At 34.4% G+C, this 14,879-nt stretch overlaps 1 protein-coding gene and 1 long non-coding RNA gene across 13 annotated transcripts in view; one reads left to right on the plus strand and one right to left on the minus strand.

Moving 5' to 3' along the window:
* The first annotated feature begins 60 nt into the window (after positions 1–60).
* The window catches only part of Topors (Topoisomerase I-interacting protein), a 55,215-nt gene continuing 40,396 nt past the window's right edge, over positions 61–14,879 (plus strand). For 7 of the 12 annotated variants that reach the window (XR_013884906.1, XR_013884907.1, XR_013884910.1 and 4 more), the window contains exons 1-22: positions 61–175; positions 646–687; positions 1,117–1,182; positions 1,482–1,648; positions 1,971–2,033; positions 2,447–2,526; positions 3,083–3,175; positions 4,226–4,276; positions 4,977–5,114; positions 5,852–5,931; positions 6,193–6,250; positions 6,963–7,067; positions 7,579–7,649; positions 8,105–8,199; positions 9,864–9,916; positions 10,230–10,349; positions 10,691–10,845; positions 11,206–11,284; positions 11,379–11,462; positions 13,053–13,139; positions 13,367–13,438; positions 14,271–14,360. Coding sequence is in view for 7 of the 12 variants with exons in the window: in XM_080180220.1 (XP_080036346.1) it covers positions 133–175; positions 646–687; positions 1,117–1,182; positions 1,482–1,648; positions 1,971–2,033; positions 2,447–2,526; positions 3,083–3,175; positions 4,226–4,276; positions 4,977–5,114; positions 5,852–5,931; positions 6,193–6,250; positions 6,963–7,067; positions 7,579–7,649; positions 8,105–8,199; positions 9,864–9,916; positions 10,230–10,349; positions 10,691–10,845; positions 11,206–11,284; positions 11,379–11,462; positions 13,053–13,139; positions 13,367–13,438; positions 14,271–14,360 (1,892 nt within the window). In the remaining 5 variants the exon portion in view is untranslated. The remainder of the gene's footprint in view (positions 176–645; positions 688–1,116; positions 1,183–1,481; positions 1,649–1,970; positions 2,034–2,446; positions 2,527–3,082; positions 3,176–4,225; positions 4,277–4,976; positions 5,115–5,851; positions 5,932–6,192; positions 6,251–6,962; positions 7,068–7,578; positions 7,650–8,104; positions 8,200–9,863; positions 9,917–10,229; positions 10,350–10,690; positions 10,846–11,205; positions 11,285–11,378; positions 11,463–13,052; positions 13,140–13,366; positions 13,439–14,270; positions 14,361–14,879) is intronic. The other 5 variants (XM_080180223.1, XM_080180222.1, XM_080180224.1 and 2 more) reach the window with 5 other exon arrangements.
* On the minus strand, positions 8,424–9,272 carry LOC145333782 (uncharacterized). The gene is made up of 5 exons (XR_013884598.1): positions 9,215–9,272; positions 9,069–9,126; positions 8,926–8,986; positions 8,725–8,788; positions 8,424–8,571 (listed from the first exon to the last, which is right to left on the minus strand). It is a non-coding gene; the product is annotated as an uncharacterized LOC145333782 (long non-coding RNA).

The following is a 14,879-nucleotide window of genomic DNA, read 5'->3' on the forward strand; positions in this document are numbered from 1 at the left end:
TATTTATGCTAATTGTTAAAAAAAGCATTTTTTAATAAAAGTAACTTTGAATTCTTGACTAAAAAGAAAGTATAATTCAATAAAATTATGTTTAAACATTTTTTGAACTGATTTCAGAAAATAAAATAAAAAATGGAAGAAGCTGAAACGGAGGAAAGGGGAGAAAAAGAGAAAGGTAATTTTAGTTTATTTTATGCGTTTAACTTATCCACCAATAATAATTTGTCATTATGAGTTATTATCTCCATGAATGATTTTTGCTGGTTTTTATGTTTTGATTTCTAAACGTAAAATATTTATACTAGCGGTTACACCCGTAGAGACCTGTATGGGCACGTAAATGTTTCCTTTTCAATGTTAAGATCAGCTGTATACCAAAAATAGCTAAACTGCTCTTAGGCGGCGCTAGTTATATTTTTTTTTATCTTTGGCGATTTCTCTTGGGAGGGTGGAGGTACCCTCCTCCAAAATAGTTATAAACCTTCCCAGAACCTAAGAGAAGCAGGCTACTCTGTAAACGATTCAGGAGAATCAGTTCTGCGAGTTAGTGAGATCCTTCGGTAGAGACAAACAGACAGAGATCCTTTTAATTTGTTATTGTCACTTATTAGGATTAGATATCTTGAAAACCTTTTAATATTTCAGATTCCAAACCATCATCCTCCAAAAAAGTAGATAATGGATCAGGTACCAGTTTCATTATATATTTACTTTAGGGTCATGCACATACATAGTTCTCCGCGGATACAAAAATAAAATAATCGAGGGTTTATTTTAAATGTTGGCCCCTATCGCCTTACGTCTGGGCATATTTATGGAGATCCGTTTTTATAAAGCAATACGTTTTAGATTGTTTTTCTTTACGGCTCCGAAGTAATTTCTAATCAATTCCTGATGCTATTAATCAGTTTTAAAATCTATTCAAAACTTTTCACGTTAGGTATTCAATTTTGAATGATTGTCAATGGTCAAACTTTTCAACTAATAAATTGAATCTGCAGAAGTGGTAGCTTGGTTTATCATCATTGGGGATGTATAATACATAACATCCCTTTATCATACATTGTCTTATATCCCTTCAGATCCCTGGCTTTGATAATTTTGTACATCTTCTAGATGTTGACATAGACTACCCAGCAACCCCTGAGAGGATGCCCCCAGGCTCCACAACCCCACCTCCAGGTAAATTGTTTTATGAATCTGTTACCCTTTTTGGATCATGGAAAGATAACGAAGTAGCGGGTTTCGTCGTATTTTCACAGTAGCTTTTCTCCCTATTTCTAGCCCTTGTGGGGTTCATTTACTAATCCTGTGGGACAATCATTACCATTACATAACCTAAAATAACCTATAAAAAACTACTGTGAAAATACGACGAAACCCGCTACTTCGTTTCCATTCAATGATCAAACTTTTTTATTACATTCAAGGGCCGTGATTAAATTTGCAAGAGCTAGGTATCATTCTTGTATTTATTTAAGGTACGAGTAAACAAGGGGAGCGGCGCAAATCCACCTCCAAACGCCACAAACGCCGTGCCCGTTCTCTGGACCGTAACACCTCCCCCTCCCGGAGCAGTGAGTCCCCGGGGGGGTCACCCGGCCCCGAGGGGGATATTTGCGCAATTTGCTTGGGGAAAATTCAAAATAAGGAATGGATATCTTTATGGAACAGTCTTTCATTTTAGATTTTATTAATAATATGTAAATGAAAGAAAAGTTAATCTTACTCCAATTTTAATAATGGTAAACAAAATTACCCTTTTACATTAAATTTATTGGTTGAAAAGTTTGAAAACTACGTATTAAGAAGAAATCAACCAAAATTTACCTAAAAAAAGGTTTTGCGCTAACGAATAAGATAACAAGATTATAAAACTTTGATTACCAGTGCAGTGTATTATTTACACTCCATTGTCCCCTCCCTCACTGAAAATCTTTCTGAATGTTCCATAAATGATATGATTATTAAAGGCAAAAACAGATTCTTGTTTCCATGAGTTCTGTTTCACTTGTCTCGTCGAGTGGTCAAAGGTAAAACTTTTATATTTTAAAACAAGGATGACAACATTTATAAGTAGCGCAGCACAAAAATAATGTTAATGCCAAAGTATAAAGTGATGTATACCTAGAGAAGATGTTCATTTGCGATAAAGATAAAAAATTAGATTAGGTATGCAAAACTAAAAGCAAATCACAAAACCTTAAAAAACAAGGTTTATGCCCTTTGAATTATGACAGACAGATGGAAGTACATAAAATTTAAAAACGCTTCTTCGATTATCTTCGCATCTTACTGCGAGGCCAAAAAGTTGTGGACTGAATCTTTAAATTACGTGAGGAGAATAGATAAGTAGAAAATCAAGTTAGATGAAATTGTAAAGAAAATAAGCCAGTGGAAAGTAGGTACCTAATAAACATATAACATATGATAGTTTTTTATTAAGGTGAAACCGGTTTGTCCATTATGCAAGAGTAAATTTAGCCATGTCATTCACAACATCATATCTGACACGGAATATTCTAGGCAAGTAAATAAAAATCTATTAATTTTTCAATTAGAGCTTCAAAACCGATTAATATCCGCTGGAATAGTACCGATTCCCAGTCACATACTGAAAAATCATGTGTAGCATCAGATTACATACTATTTTCCAATAATATTTACGTAGATAAAAATTGTAGAATAAATACCAGCGGGGCTAAAAAACTATTCTTAATCTTATAATTTTTCAATTTAATACCAGCGTAAAGCTGTTTATAATACGATGCGATAATAGTTATTTCTTGCATCGTATTATAAACAGCTTTCCGCGGATATAGAATGTACAATTATAAAATTAAAACCAGTTTTTATAGCCCCTTCGGCACCTCGGGGCTAAAAAAACTGGTTTTAATCTTATGATTGTACATTTCTATATTCGTAGAAAGCTGGATATAATTCGATGCTAGACAGAGTTTTTTTGTATGGATGAGAACCGGTTCCTATCCACCGGATTTAAATGAATACGAGAAATAACTATTTCTTTTGAAAAAAATGGAACAAAGTACAATTAATGTTAAATTGTTTTTGTAATTTGCAGGTATGATTTACCTCCAGAAGCGACCAGGGAAGAAATAGACATCAGTGCGGTTAACATTAACAACTTCTTCTTTCACAACAGAAGATTTTTCAGGTGATTTTTAATTTTTAAGGGTGGGCGCGTCGGTTTTTTGTGCAGTTATTTTGTAACCAGACATAAAACCAGTAAGAGAGGGGACTATTGGCTATTTATTACACGTTTTATAATAACGTTTTCTTATTAGGACTTTAACATTAACATTAAGTTGAGTGTTTAAAAGTTTCAACCACTAATTTTAATCTACTTAAGGGGTAATTTTCTATATCATTGGGGAAGTATGTACAATAATATATCGGCCATTGTCTTATCCCTTTAAATCACTGCATAGAACACAAGGGGTTTGGCATGGCAGTTGCTTTAACGAGGTACAATGTGAGACTGTGAAAAAACGGCGGCAGCAGCACCGCTCCCGCAAAAAACCGCCGTCTCCCGCAAAATTTTATGGTGGAGTTTTATCAGAAGCAAAACTATGTATTAAGAAAAGGATTTTTTTTTTTTTTAAATATGTTGAAGTTAAATCATATCTTAATTTTAAATTAAATTCATTGAATCTTGGAAAGAAAACGAAGTAGGGGTTTCGTCGTCTTTTCACAATAGCTTTTGATAGGTTATTTTAGGTTAGGTAAGTTAATGTAAATGCTTATTACTGCCCCGCAGGGTTAGAATTATGAGAAAACTACTGTAAAAATACGACGAAACCGGCTACTTTGTATTCTTTCCATGATCCGATTTATTTTATGTTTGAAAAGTCTTTGAAAGGGGTAGTTGCACAAAGTGCATTTCAAGTTGAATTTAGTGAACTGCTTATTTTTCCTGCGCAATGGTCTAAACAACATTTATAGGGCATATATTTCAATGAATTATAATTTTCTACCAGGTAGTTTTAAAATATATAAAGACCTGAAAATCATATTTTTTAGTTTTTGGCAACTTCCATGGCTGTCCTGTTTTCACAAAAAAACAGAAAGATTACTATTTTGGTGGTGCCTAATTGATTGTTATTAATTTATTGTAATACAAAATTATATAGGTTAGATGGTATTCTTGTAACTTATGCTTGCTATCAAACTCGTTAAATGCACCTCATGCAACTATCCCTTTCAGTTATCATTCCACCAGGCATGCTGACCAGCTGAACAGGAGGAGAAGGGGAAGGTAATGAAAATTTATCTTTATAATAAAGTATCAAGATCATGTCTGTCTGTATCAAAGGATCTCGAGTACCGCTGAACCGATATGGTTCTTTACAGTGTAGCCTCTCATAAGTACTAAAATAAAAAATAAATAGGTTGAAGAATTCAAAACCACCACCCTCAAGTGCCCCTCTTGGCTTCAAGGTGCGAACCCGCTAGTGGGGATTAAAATAATAGGATGTTCAATGGTTCAAATGTTTTCTTCGTCGATTATTTCAACTATTATTCTTGTTGAATCTCTTTGTTGCATAATTTTGGGACATATCATTATCTATAACTCACTTATGAATAAACTATTTTAGAAAATAATCTAAGTTCCAAATGATTTGCCCCTTGCAATAAATATTTTAATATTTATCATAGACTCCGCAGGGTTAAAGCCCCCCGCATGGGCTAGAAATAGGAGAAAAGCTACTGTGAAAAATACGAAGAATCGCCCCTTAAGGTGCGATGTTACGAAAGGGACTATGCACCGAGTTCTCTCAATACTTAGTTTAAACAGTTACAATCTTTTACCGTTGTTGTTATAAACTGAAGGGGTAATTTTGTTAGACCTTAGGACCCTCGGAACTAACTTAACTGGTTTTAATTATATATTTTTTAATTTTAATATCCGTGGAATGGTGTCAATCATACGATGCAATTAATAACTATTATTTCAGGTCTATAATTGAAGATCAGATCAGTAATCACTTCCTGCCAAGTTTCCCCCCACTACCCCGGTCCCGGTCACCACCATTCTTTGGTTCATCGGGCCGGTCACATTTCAGGAGAAGGTATACTGTTTATGGGTCTTCCAGGTACACTCCTGGCATGGGTTAGTTAATAGTTATTTATCGCATCATATTACAGACGGCTTTCCGCGGATATTAAGATTAAAACGAGTGTCTTTTGACACTGTACGCACATAATTACTATTTTTTGTTAGCCCAGATTGGGTGAAGGACCAGGCTAACTAAACTGGTATTAATTTTATGTTTTTTACTTTAATATTCATGGAAAACTGTCTGTCTGTAATACGATGCCAACATGATTTTTCAGTATGGCTGAGAACCGTATCTAATCCAGCTGATATTAATCGGTATCGAAGCCATGCTGGAAAACGTATTAGGGGGTATTTCAATTCAAGTAATCTCAAGTAATCTTTAACATCAAATCTTGTTAAACAGGGGGCTACACTTTTTGAAAAAAAATAGTGCTTTTGTATCCAGAGACCTAAAGGGATAAGACAAGGGGAGATAAATTGATATACAATGTACATCTCCAAAGATGATACATAAAATTACCCCTCCTGTATAGTGAAATTAGTAGTTAAAACGTTTGAACACTTATTAAATGAATCAACCAACCAAAATTAACTAAAGTCCCCAAAGATGCTAAACTTTCGAATAAAAAAACGTTATTTTAAAACTTTGGGAACTAGTATAATAAACAGCCAATAGTTCCCTCTCTCTCTTTATTCTATCACATTCGGTTTGAAATCATTTTCACAAAGATATAAATGATATAATCTTTAAGGACCATCTACTAATTTCAGAAGGGGACCAGGAGCTTCAGATTTCCGTCGTCAAATCTACCAGGAAGACCTCTGGGTGGAGCCTATGGCTGATATTACAGGTGACTAATATTTTTAGTTAATATCATAAGAATGGATTTATTATTACTTGGATCTTACACCAGATTATCATGTACTCTACTTTAGTAAAGTGAAACTTGTAGCTGGCTAAAATATCTATACCCCCCATCTATTTCCTTTACCCCATCACCCTCCCCTCCTACTGGATGAACGAACCTACCAATAAATGAGGTCCATACTAGCAAGCTAAAGTGATGTAAAATTTTCCCCTGTCCATATATCCAATATCCATTTGTTTGCAGGACGGTACAGAAACTGTTCTCCCGAGTGGTACAGGACAAATGAAGCTCAAATCCACAGGTTAACTCAATTTCTAGTATGGCCTCGAAACCACTTGATTAGAACTGGTTCTCAGCCATACTGAAAAATCATGTAAAGCATCTATTATAGACAATTTGCCACGAATTATGAACTTAACAAGGATGACAACATCCATAAGTAGTGAAGGACAAAAAATGTTAATACGGGCATGGTGATTTAAGTGCAGATGTCTAGTGGTCAGATCATAAATGAACAGGATAGATTAATAGATTATTCGAAAACATTTTACTTGTGTTTCTATAGATACCATGACTGAGACTGACAGACCAATTAAACTGGATGCTTATTGACATTGATATGTGATCTTCACAAAAATATTCAGCCGTGTAGGTATATTGAATAGCAGCTGAGAAAATTCCATTTCCCCAATAGCGTTACGGACAGACAAACACAGTGAATTATAGAGTATTTTTGAAGACATTTGTTTAATGTTTATATCTTAATAAATCTATGAACATAGATGTATAACCAGGCAACTACCTGGATCCACCTTTTGAGGACCTTTTTCGTCTGCTAACATCTTGATTTATGCTGTTTTATAGCGACTTGGATTTATTGATATTCCTCACGCTATTGGTTGATTTTCAAAGATCAAATTGAAAGTTGGCACAGGGTCCTTGGCGTGGGGACACACAGTTGTTTAAACCCCTACCCTTCTATTGTTTTACTCTAATGTTAACTGAATATTTAGATTGATACCATTCTTGAATCGAGAGTTGCTGGCACTGTTACAAGGCGGGCCTCATGAGGCACAGCTCAGCCATCTGGTCCAACAAATTTCAGAATGGGTTACGAGGTGAGAACAGGATAGCAAATAAGCAGGGAGGGAGTGGTCATTGGACTTAATTTATGGTACTAAACACTGGTTGGTTTATAATCTGTGGGTCCTTTTATAAAATCTTCAATTGATTGTACAAAAAGCAGTGTCTTCACTTTCACCCATAATTTAAGGTACAGAAGGAATAATTTTGTTTATTATAATTTTCTCATTGCGAATTTTACTTTGTGCTTTTAGGCTGTAAAAGTTTTTTTTTCAATATTAAACAAACAAAACAAGAAATGTTAAAAATAGAAGTTTTATAATATCGTTTTCTTATTCGTTGGCTTAACAACTTTGGGGGTTGGTTTATTAAGTTGAGTGTCCAAACGTCCAACCACTAATTGTTACCTACAAAAGGGATTACTTTGTGTATTATCATTAAGGGGTGTACATCAATTTATCGACCATTTTAGATTCATGTGGAAAATGCTTATCATTATATGCATTAACCCTAAATCAACAAAATTTTGTACTTATTTTTATTTAGGTATGAAATCCAGAGCCCAGAGATGCGAGACAACTTGCTGCCATACCTTGGCATTCGTACTGAACATTTCCAGGAACATTACATCTCTTTATAATTAAATTCTTAAATAATTTCCATTTTATGCACCAAGATGCTATGGATTACCTCATACGGGCGGGGCTGCTGTCCAAGACACTTTAACGTCAGGTCCAGCAACCCAGGATAGCTAAGGGGAGCCAAACCTCTAATTTTCCGTCCAAACACCCGGGGTATTAGGTTAAGTAACACCCACCAGACAACCAACTATTTGATTGCACGACCTTTGTCTGAGAAGTCCAAACTGTACATGGTAATGAGTTGCGCCTGTTTTGGGCCAAGGCATTCCCCCTTACTCAAACTATTAATGTCGCGCACCTGACATAGCAGCAGTAGGAACCATTTTTAACGTCTTTTGTTATGACGCGATGTAGATCTCCCCGACGACAAGATGCTATGTATTATTGTTAATGTTTTGAATCATGAAATATAAATGAAATGAATTGTTTTTAGCATGAATTTTTCAACTATGCCCGGTCAACTTATGATATGGTGGGGTATGATCAGAATGCTGAATATCAGCCAAGGCAACTCCCAGCGGCCCAGGTAAGATTTTGAGTTGTGTAGCTACTATATTATATAGAGCCTGAAAATTTGACATTATTCACTCTATAATGTATTAAGTTGTTGTCAAGTTTATCTCATAATATATAAGTAAAGCATGAGCTTGAACAAGACCATTTGAAAAAAACTTCATATTCTATAGACTCAGGGGCAAAGACCAGGATTCTGACAAATAATTCTATGTTAAAATATTCCCATTTTCTTCTTGTGCAACCTGGGAATTTGTAGGAGGGTTGCATCCGCCCTGCTTCAGCAGGCAGCTCCGGTGGACAAGGAACAGGCATGGTTAACATTGTCTGTGGACAGCATTTTAACTTTGAAATAGAAGAACATCTCAGCTATGCTTTCACAAAACTAAAAAAGAATTTATGTTTTGTAAAAGGATAATATAAAAATTAAAATATAAAAATTTAAAAGAATAGATGATAAAATAAATTTGTAAAGTATTACACTATGGAATAAACTTGGAGCTTAAAACATAAAATACATATACAATAATATTTTTACCTCTGGGGGTATATTAAGTTGCCTGGGTTGGTAATTTTACTCAAACACACTGCGCTCGTAATGACTAAAAAGGAAAAGAGCATGCAGTTATTAAAAAAAAGAATTTTTTAAAAAAATTAAATATTTTTTTCTTTTCTTTTTTATTAAAATTTAACTATCTCTGGGTATTTGAATTTGAATTTTTCTTTATTAAATATTTACCAGAGAAGGGTAAGAAGGCTGCTATGCCAACATAAAATATCAGGTACAGCACAACAAACATCTAAATTGAATAATATGTTTAGGCTTAAGATTTTAATGATATAAAATTAATGATAAAAAATACATTTTTATTTGATTATTACCTAATAGGTACACAGTTAACAATTATTTGACCAGCTTTTCAGGTACACAGCTTGTAGTCTAAATATTGATTTCTTTTTAAGGACACAGTAACAAATTATTAAAAAGTTTATAAATGTTCTTTTAGGTAGGTACTATAGGTAGTTACCTTGATTCTTATGCAACCAAGCACTTCTTGCAATAAGATAGATTAATTTAATGCAGCTGCGCAATCTTTCATATGGCAGTCACATTCTAAATTAATAACAAAATTTGATAATTGATCAATTGAATTAAAAATTAAGGAAATTTTGTATTACAATTTTTTTTTTAAGAAAGCTTACTTTTCATTTTCCTCCTTGATCTTGAGCCAGCTATGGAACATGAGGTGGCTACACGGAGTTAAAAATTGAATTATCTTTCTGAAATGGTTTGATAAGTTTTAAAATTTGGCTAATATTTTTTGTAATTTAAACAGAAAGAAAGAAAATATATTAAATAATTTTACTATAACATCTTCATGGTACAGGCAGGATTACAGGTACAGATGAATAGTTGACCAGGAGGGGTGCTCGTTTTCTTTCCTTAACATTGAAACATTTAGGTTTGTGGCTTAGCCAGCACACTTCTCCCCGCCCTTATTACCTACTTTCCTTTAGTGACAGCACAAATCGAGTTTAACGCCAACATTACTCCACTAAAATAACCAAATTTTCAGCAATTTCAAACGGGATTAATTTGCTGAATCAAGGACCCTGTAATTGTATAGACCTAAGACTGTACTCAATTTTTCATAATTGAAAATTTTATTTTGCCAGGTTGTATCAAGTGGATCAGATTCTGAACCTGAGGGATCATCGAATGATTTAAGGTAAATTCCTTTTTTATAGCGAAGCTACTCTATAATTAACTTGTTCGTGTTGCGATAGGAGAATGTGATTTTCTCGACTACTATTTATGTTAGACTCCCAAGTTTTTTGTTGGGTATTTTCGGTTTCGTGACATCGCCTCTTAAGGGGCGTTTCTAAAAATGCACTACAACATTGCTTAAAGTTGCTTAACATCACTTGCATAGTCCCCTTTATCTCAGATTTCAAATTTTAATCGCTCTGCCTCTATGTTAATATTTGTTTGTCTGTATGATGTTCACTTTTATGGATGTTGTCATTCTTGTTATAATTTAGTCGTGCTGAGAACAGTAACCGTCACAGATTTTCTGATGATGTTCGCGCATTTAATGTTATCCAATCTTCTCTACAAGTTCTTAATTCTGACGAGAGGGGATCCTCATCAAGTAGACATAGGTAAGAGTTTATGCTTTTTTTTTGGGGGGGGGGGAGGAGGGGGTAAAACCCAGGGACTAGGCAATGTGATTTAGACAAACAATATTATTACCCCCCCCCCCCCTTCTTATCCACTTCCCTTCAGCTACACCAAAAAAACAAATTTAACGTCAACTCTACGCCAACAAAATTTATAATTTCCGGCAATTTCAAATGGAATTATTGGCTGGATAGCAGCCCCTGTGCGTTATGAACATCGAAGAAACGGCGGTGGAACTGCCAGTTCCCATTTATATTTTACCTATATCATTGCACTGCACTATAAAGATAGTTATTCTTGATAAAAAAACTTTTTTATTAAGATCTCGCCACCGTGAACGAAGATCCGGTTCTCTAGACCGTCGGCGGGCCAGATCTGCAGAACGGCTGGACCGCCAGTACAGAAGTGATAGAGATCGGAAGAAGCGAGATGAATGGCGCCGATGGCGGGAGAGACAACGTGATAGGCTAGAAGGACGTAAGTGTTTTATTTGTAGATAGTTTTAGTTTATTTTGTCAGTCTGTTAAGCTATGGAAATGTAATTTTTAGGTTGTTTTGAAGACATCCCTTATCGAATCATCATACAACTAACTCGATATGTTATTTCATTTCTTATTTTTTATGACCACTGCTCTATAACGTTGTGTTTAAAGGGATAGTTGCACAAAGTACATTTATAGAAAATTTAGTAAATCTAATTTGATTTGTTTAAATTAATGTAGTAATGTATAAAATTAGGATATATGTGATATAGATCTAAAAAAACAGTAGAGAATGCTATCTTATCTATCGATTTACCTAATCTTATTTTTCATTGAATAATCTATTTATTTTTAGGTAATCGAGATAGTGAGAGGCCACGCAGTGGTTCTGGTCATAGTTCATCTGACAGACATAAATCTTCACACAAAGACAGGTTATTTTGTTAATAAACGTTGTGAACTTTTTAAAATATTAATCATCAATTGTCTTATCCCTTAAGATCCCTGTATATAAATACTTATTTTTAGGCGTTCCTCCAAAGACCGTCATTCGTCCCGAGATGGGCGAAAATCATCAAAAGATCGACGAGAGCGTCGGTCTTCTAGAGAAAGGTAGGAACAGAGCATACCAGGGATCCTAAGGGATAAGACAAAGGACGATCATTATATAAAAGAGTAAAATGATTATTCAAAAAGTTTAGAAACTGAAGGTTTGTACAAACCAATCAAATCCAAATACTTGTAGCTTTTAGGCCAACTATTGTGGGATCATGTTTGGAAAACTATATTCTAGTCCTTATTTATTGTCCAATGTCCCCTCCCTTTTCTGAGGACAGGGACTTCATGAATCAAACAAATATTTGAACTTTGTAATCTTCAGAATCCGTTAAGGTTAAAGATTTCCAAATCATCATGGTTAGTTAGGACAAAGGACAATAGATTAATTTTCCTTTTTGTTTAAATTCTACCTTGTTCCTAGCTAAGGGGGGGGGGGAAGTTTTGACACATTTGCGTAAACAGGGAGCATAGGCTTTATCTTTAGACTGAGAGGATAGGTTATTAGGGATAAAATCATTCTTATATGATGAATTTTCCAAAGTTTTAAGATTTTTTGGATAGGCCTCCAGGTTCCGGAGCTCCAGGCCTCCAGGTCCTCTCTGTACAGGTAAAAATTAAAAAAATAAATTTTTTTTAAGAGTTAGAAGTTAACCTATGAAACAAAATATGCATATTTTTGAATGTTATTCACATATTTAAAGAAAAAAATGCAAATTTTGTTTTATAAGTTGACTTCTAACTCTTCAAAAAAATTTATTTTTTTAATTTTTACCTGTACAGAGAGGACCTGGACAAGTGCAACAATATGCTAAGACCAAGTGCAATAGTATTGAAGCAGAAGTGAAATATAAAAGACTAAGGTGGCTAGGACATGTGCTCAGAATGGAACAAAATAGGTTTCCAAAAAAGTGCTTAAAATGGAACCCCACTACTGGTAAACGTAATCGGGGACAACCAAAAATGACCTGGAGGCGGAGCACTGAAAAGGACCTCTTTAATTTGGAATTAACATGGGGAGAAGCTGAGAAACTTGCCAAAGACAGCAGGAATTCATGGAGGAGCAAGGTGTCCGTATTCTCTGGCCTTCACAGTCAAAAAGAGAGATGCGTCTGATGATGATGATGATGGACCTATCCTCTCAGTCCAAAGATAAAGCCTATGCTCCCTGTTTACGCAAATGTGTCAAAACTCCCCCCCCCCCCCTTTATTTATGGGAAATAAAGGTTTGTAGAATTGAATTAAATATATTTTTACCTATATTATTAACTTAAAAAAAATATTAATGCTTTTGAAATAACTTTCACATAAGTTATTAATCGTAAACTTTTTCTTTTGGTGTTTATTTAGTGAACCATATATTTTTTCCTGTTTAATGGGTTAAGTACATCTATGGGGCATAGGTATATTGGAAAGAATTTTAATTTTCTACCACATAGTTTTTAAAATATCAAGACATGAAATTCATATTCTTGTGATATATGCAACCTATAGGTATGACTGTCTTATTTTCACAACAACAACATGACGAGTCGACTTTTTTAGTGGCGCATAATTTAAGTTGTTTATATTGTTGAACTACTCCAAGTGCCCAAACTTTTTAAATGCACTTCATGCAACTATACCTTTGACCATCTGAATTCCTAGGGAAAGAGATAAAGACGGGCGTAATGGTGATGACAGGGAGGAGAGAAGGTCAAATTCTCATAGCAGCCGTAAAGATTCAGATTCCAGGTAAGATTTTTATATATGATTTGTTTATACGTGCGTTTCTTGTTTCAGATCATTTATTCATATTTTAAGGTATTTTTAAAGTAGGTGTTAGATAAAAATATCTGAAATTAATTTTATCTTTTTATTGCTATGAATACAACTTTTTCCATAATAAATTTACAAAATATATTAACTGGAAGTTAAAGGTTTGAAACCTAGCAAAATACTGAAATGCCTTACTTTGTCAGGGCCGCAACTTCTGGGAGCTCGGCTTCTGTTGTTGATAGGTCCTGCGATGCATTTGGTTTTCCATTTAATAGGTGAGTCATCAAAAATGTTTCTTGCCTCAGGGACGTCTATGGAGGGGGGGGGGGGGGGGAGCGATATTACCCTCCAAAAATATTATAATTTTTTTTGATGTTATCTATCAAGTTAATTTCTATTTCTGCCGGATAAAAACCGTTTTGGGCTCCTCAAAACACATACCGTATCGCAATAGACACTTATCTACGTAAAAAAATAGGATCATTTCTTTTTATTGAGGGTTCGGGCAACAAAACAGTTGTGGGCATTATTTGCCTCCTTAGATAAAAAATAAAAATAAAGATGAACAAGAACGATTAGTTTCAACTGTAGCGATGTTGGTTGAAATTATATTATTGAAATATACGATCAACCATTGAGAGTTAAATATTAGAGTAAAACACTAGAGGGAGAAAGGCCCAAAGGGTTAATTAACTGTACCTCCCCATCGCAACCGTCCTCTGCAACCTTCCTATTGTGTCATTGAAAATCCACCAATGGTGTCGCTTATATTAACACAGCCAAGTAGCAGAAAATAATTTAGAAGCAGACGAAAGATATTTAAGAAGAAATTTAAACTCTGAAATTGAAAAAAATAAATATTAGGTATTAAAAATTCAGAAAATTTAAAAGTTGCGCCATTTTGTAAAGGTAAGAAATAAAATGGGGAGGGGAAGGAAAGGGAAAGTTAAGTAATGAAGAAAACAGTGAAATCGAATTACCAACCTACACTTCTAAAAATAAACAACCACCTAATTCAACATTACAGAAGGACAGACGTAATGACAGACAAAGACACTTAAAGAGAGTAGCTTTGCCACTAAAAAATAAATTGTTTTTAATGTTTAGGCGTAGTGTTAGTGTGAGTAGTGGGGGAAGTTCAAGTAAACCTGGAAACTCAGCCACCAGTAAACCTGGTAGCAGTTCAACAACTCCAGCAGGGACTAACCATTATATTTTCCATAATGTGCTTTGACATGCAGCTTGAGCTGGCCCTAGAGTGGCTATACAAAGTGTCTCAATCTACTCCATTACGACTTAGGTCCAAACCCTAAGAAACTATGGATAATCAATCAATCAATAAACTATATTTTAATTCTAAATGCTATTAATGTTCATAGTCTTTTGTAACATCCAGGGATCTAAAGGAATAAAACAATAGCCGAAGAATTGATGTACATCCCCAATGATGATACAATAAATTACCCCTTCTGTAGATTACATTTAGTGGTTAAAACATTAGGACACTCAACTTAATGAACCAACCAATCAAAATGCAACAAATTAAGTACGGTTGTTAAGCCAAAGAATAATAAAACGTTTATTTAAGACTTTGGGGACTAGTGTAATAAACAGTCCAGGGTATTAGGCTATTTTGCCCCTAGTTTTTTTTTGATTTAAGAAAACTTTAAATTCATAATAAACTTATTGCCATATTAATAAATCTTTAATGGATAA

This window comes from Acartia tonsa, chromosome 12 (assembly GCF_053477335.1).
Source record: "Acartia tonsa isolate MP-2025a chromosome 12, ASM5347733v1, whole genome shotgun sequence".
NCBI lineage: Eukaryota > Metazoa > Arthropoda > Copepoda > Calanoida > Acartiidae > Acartia > Acartia tonsa.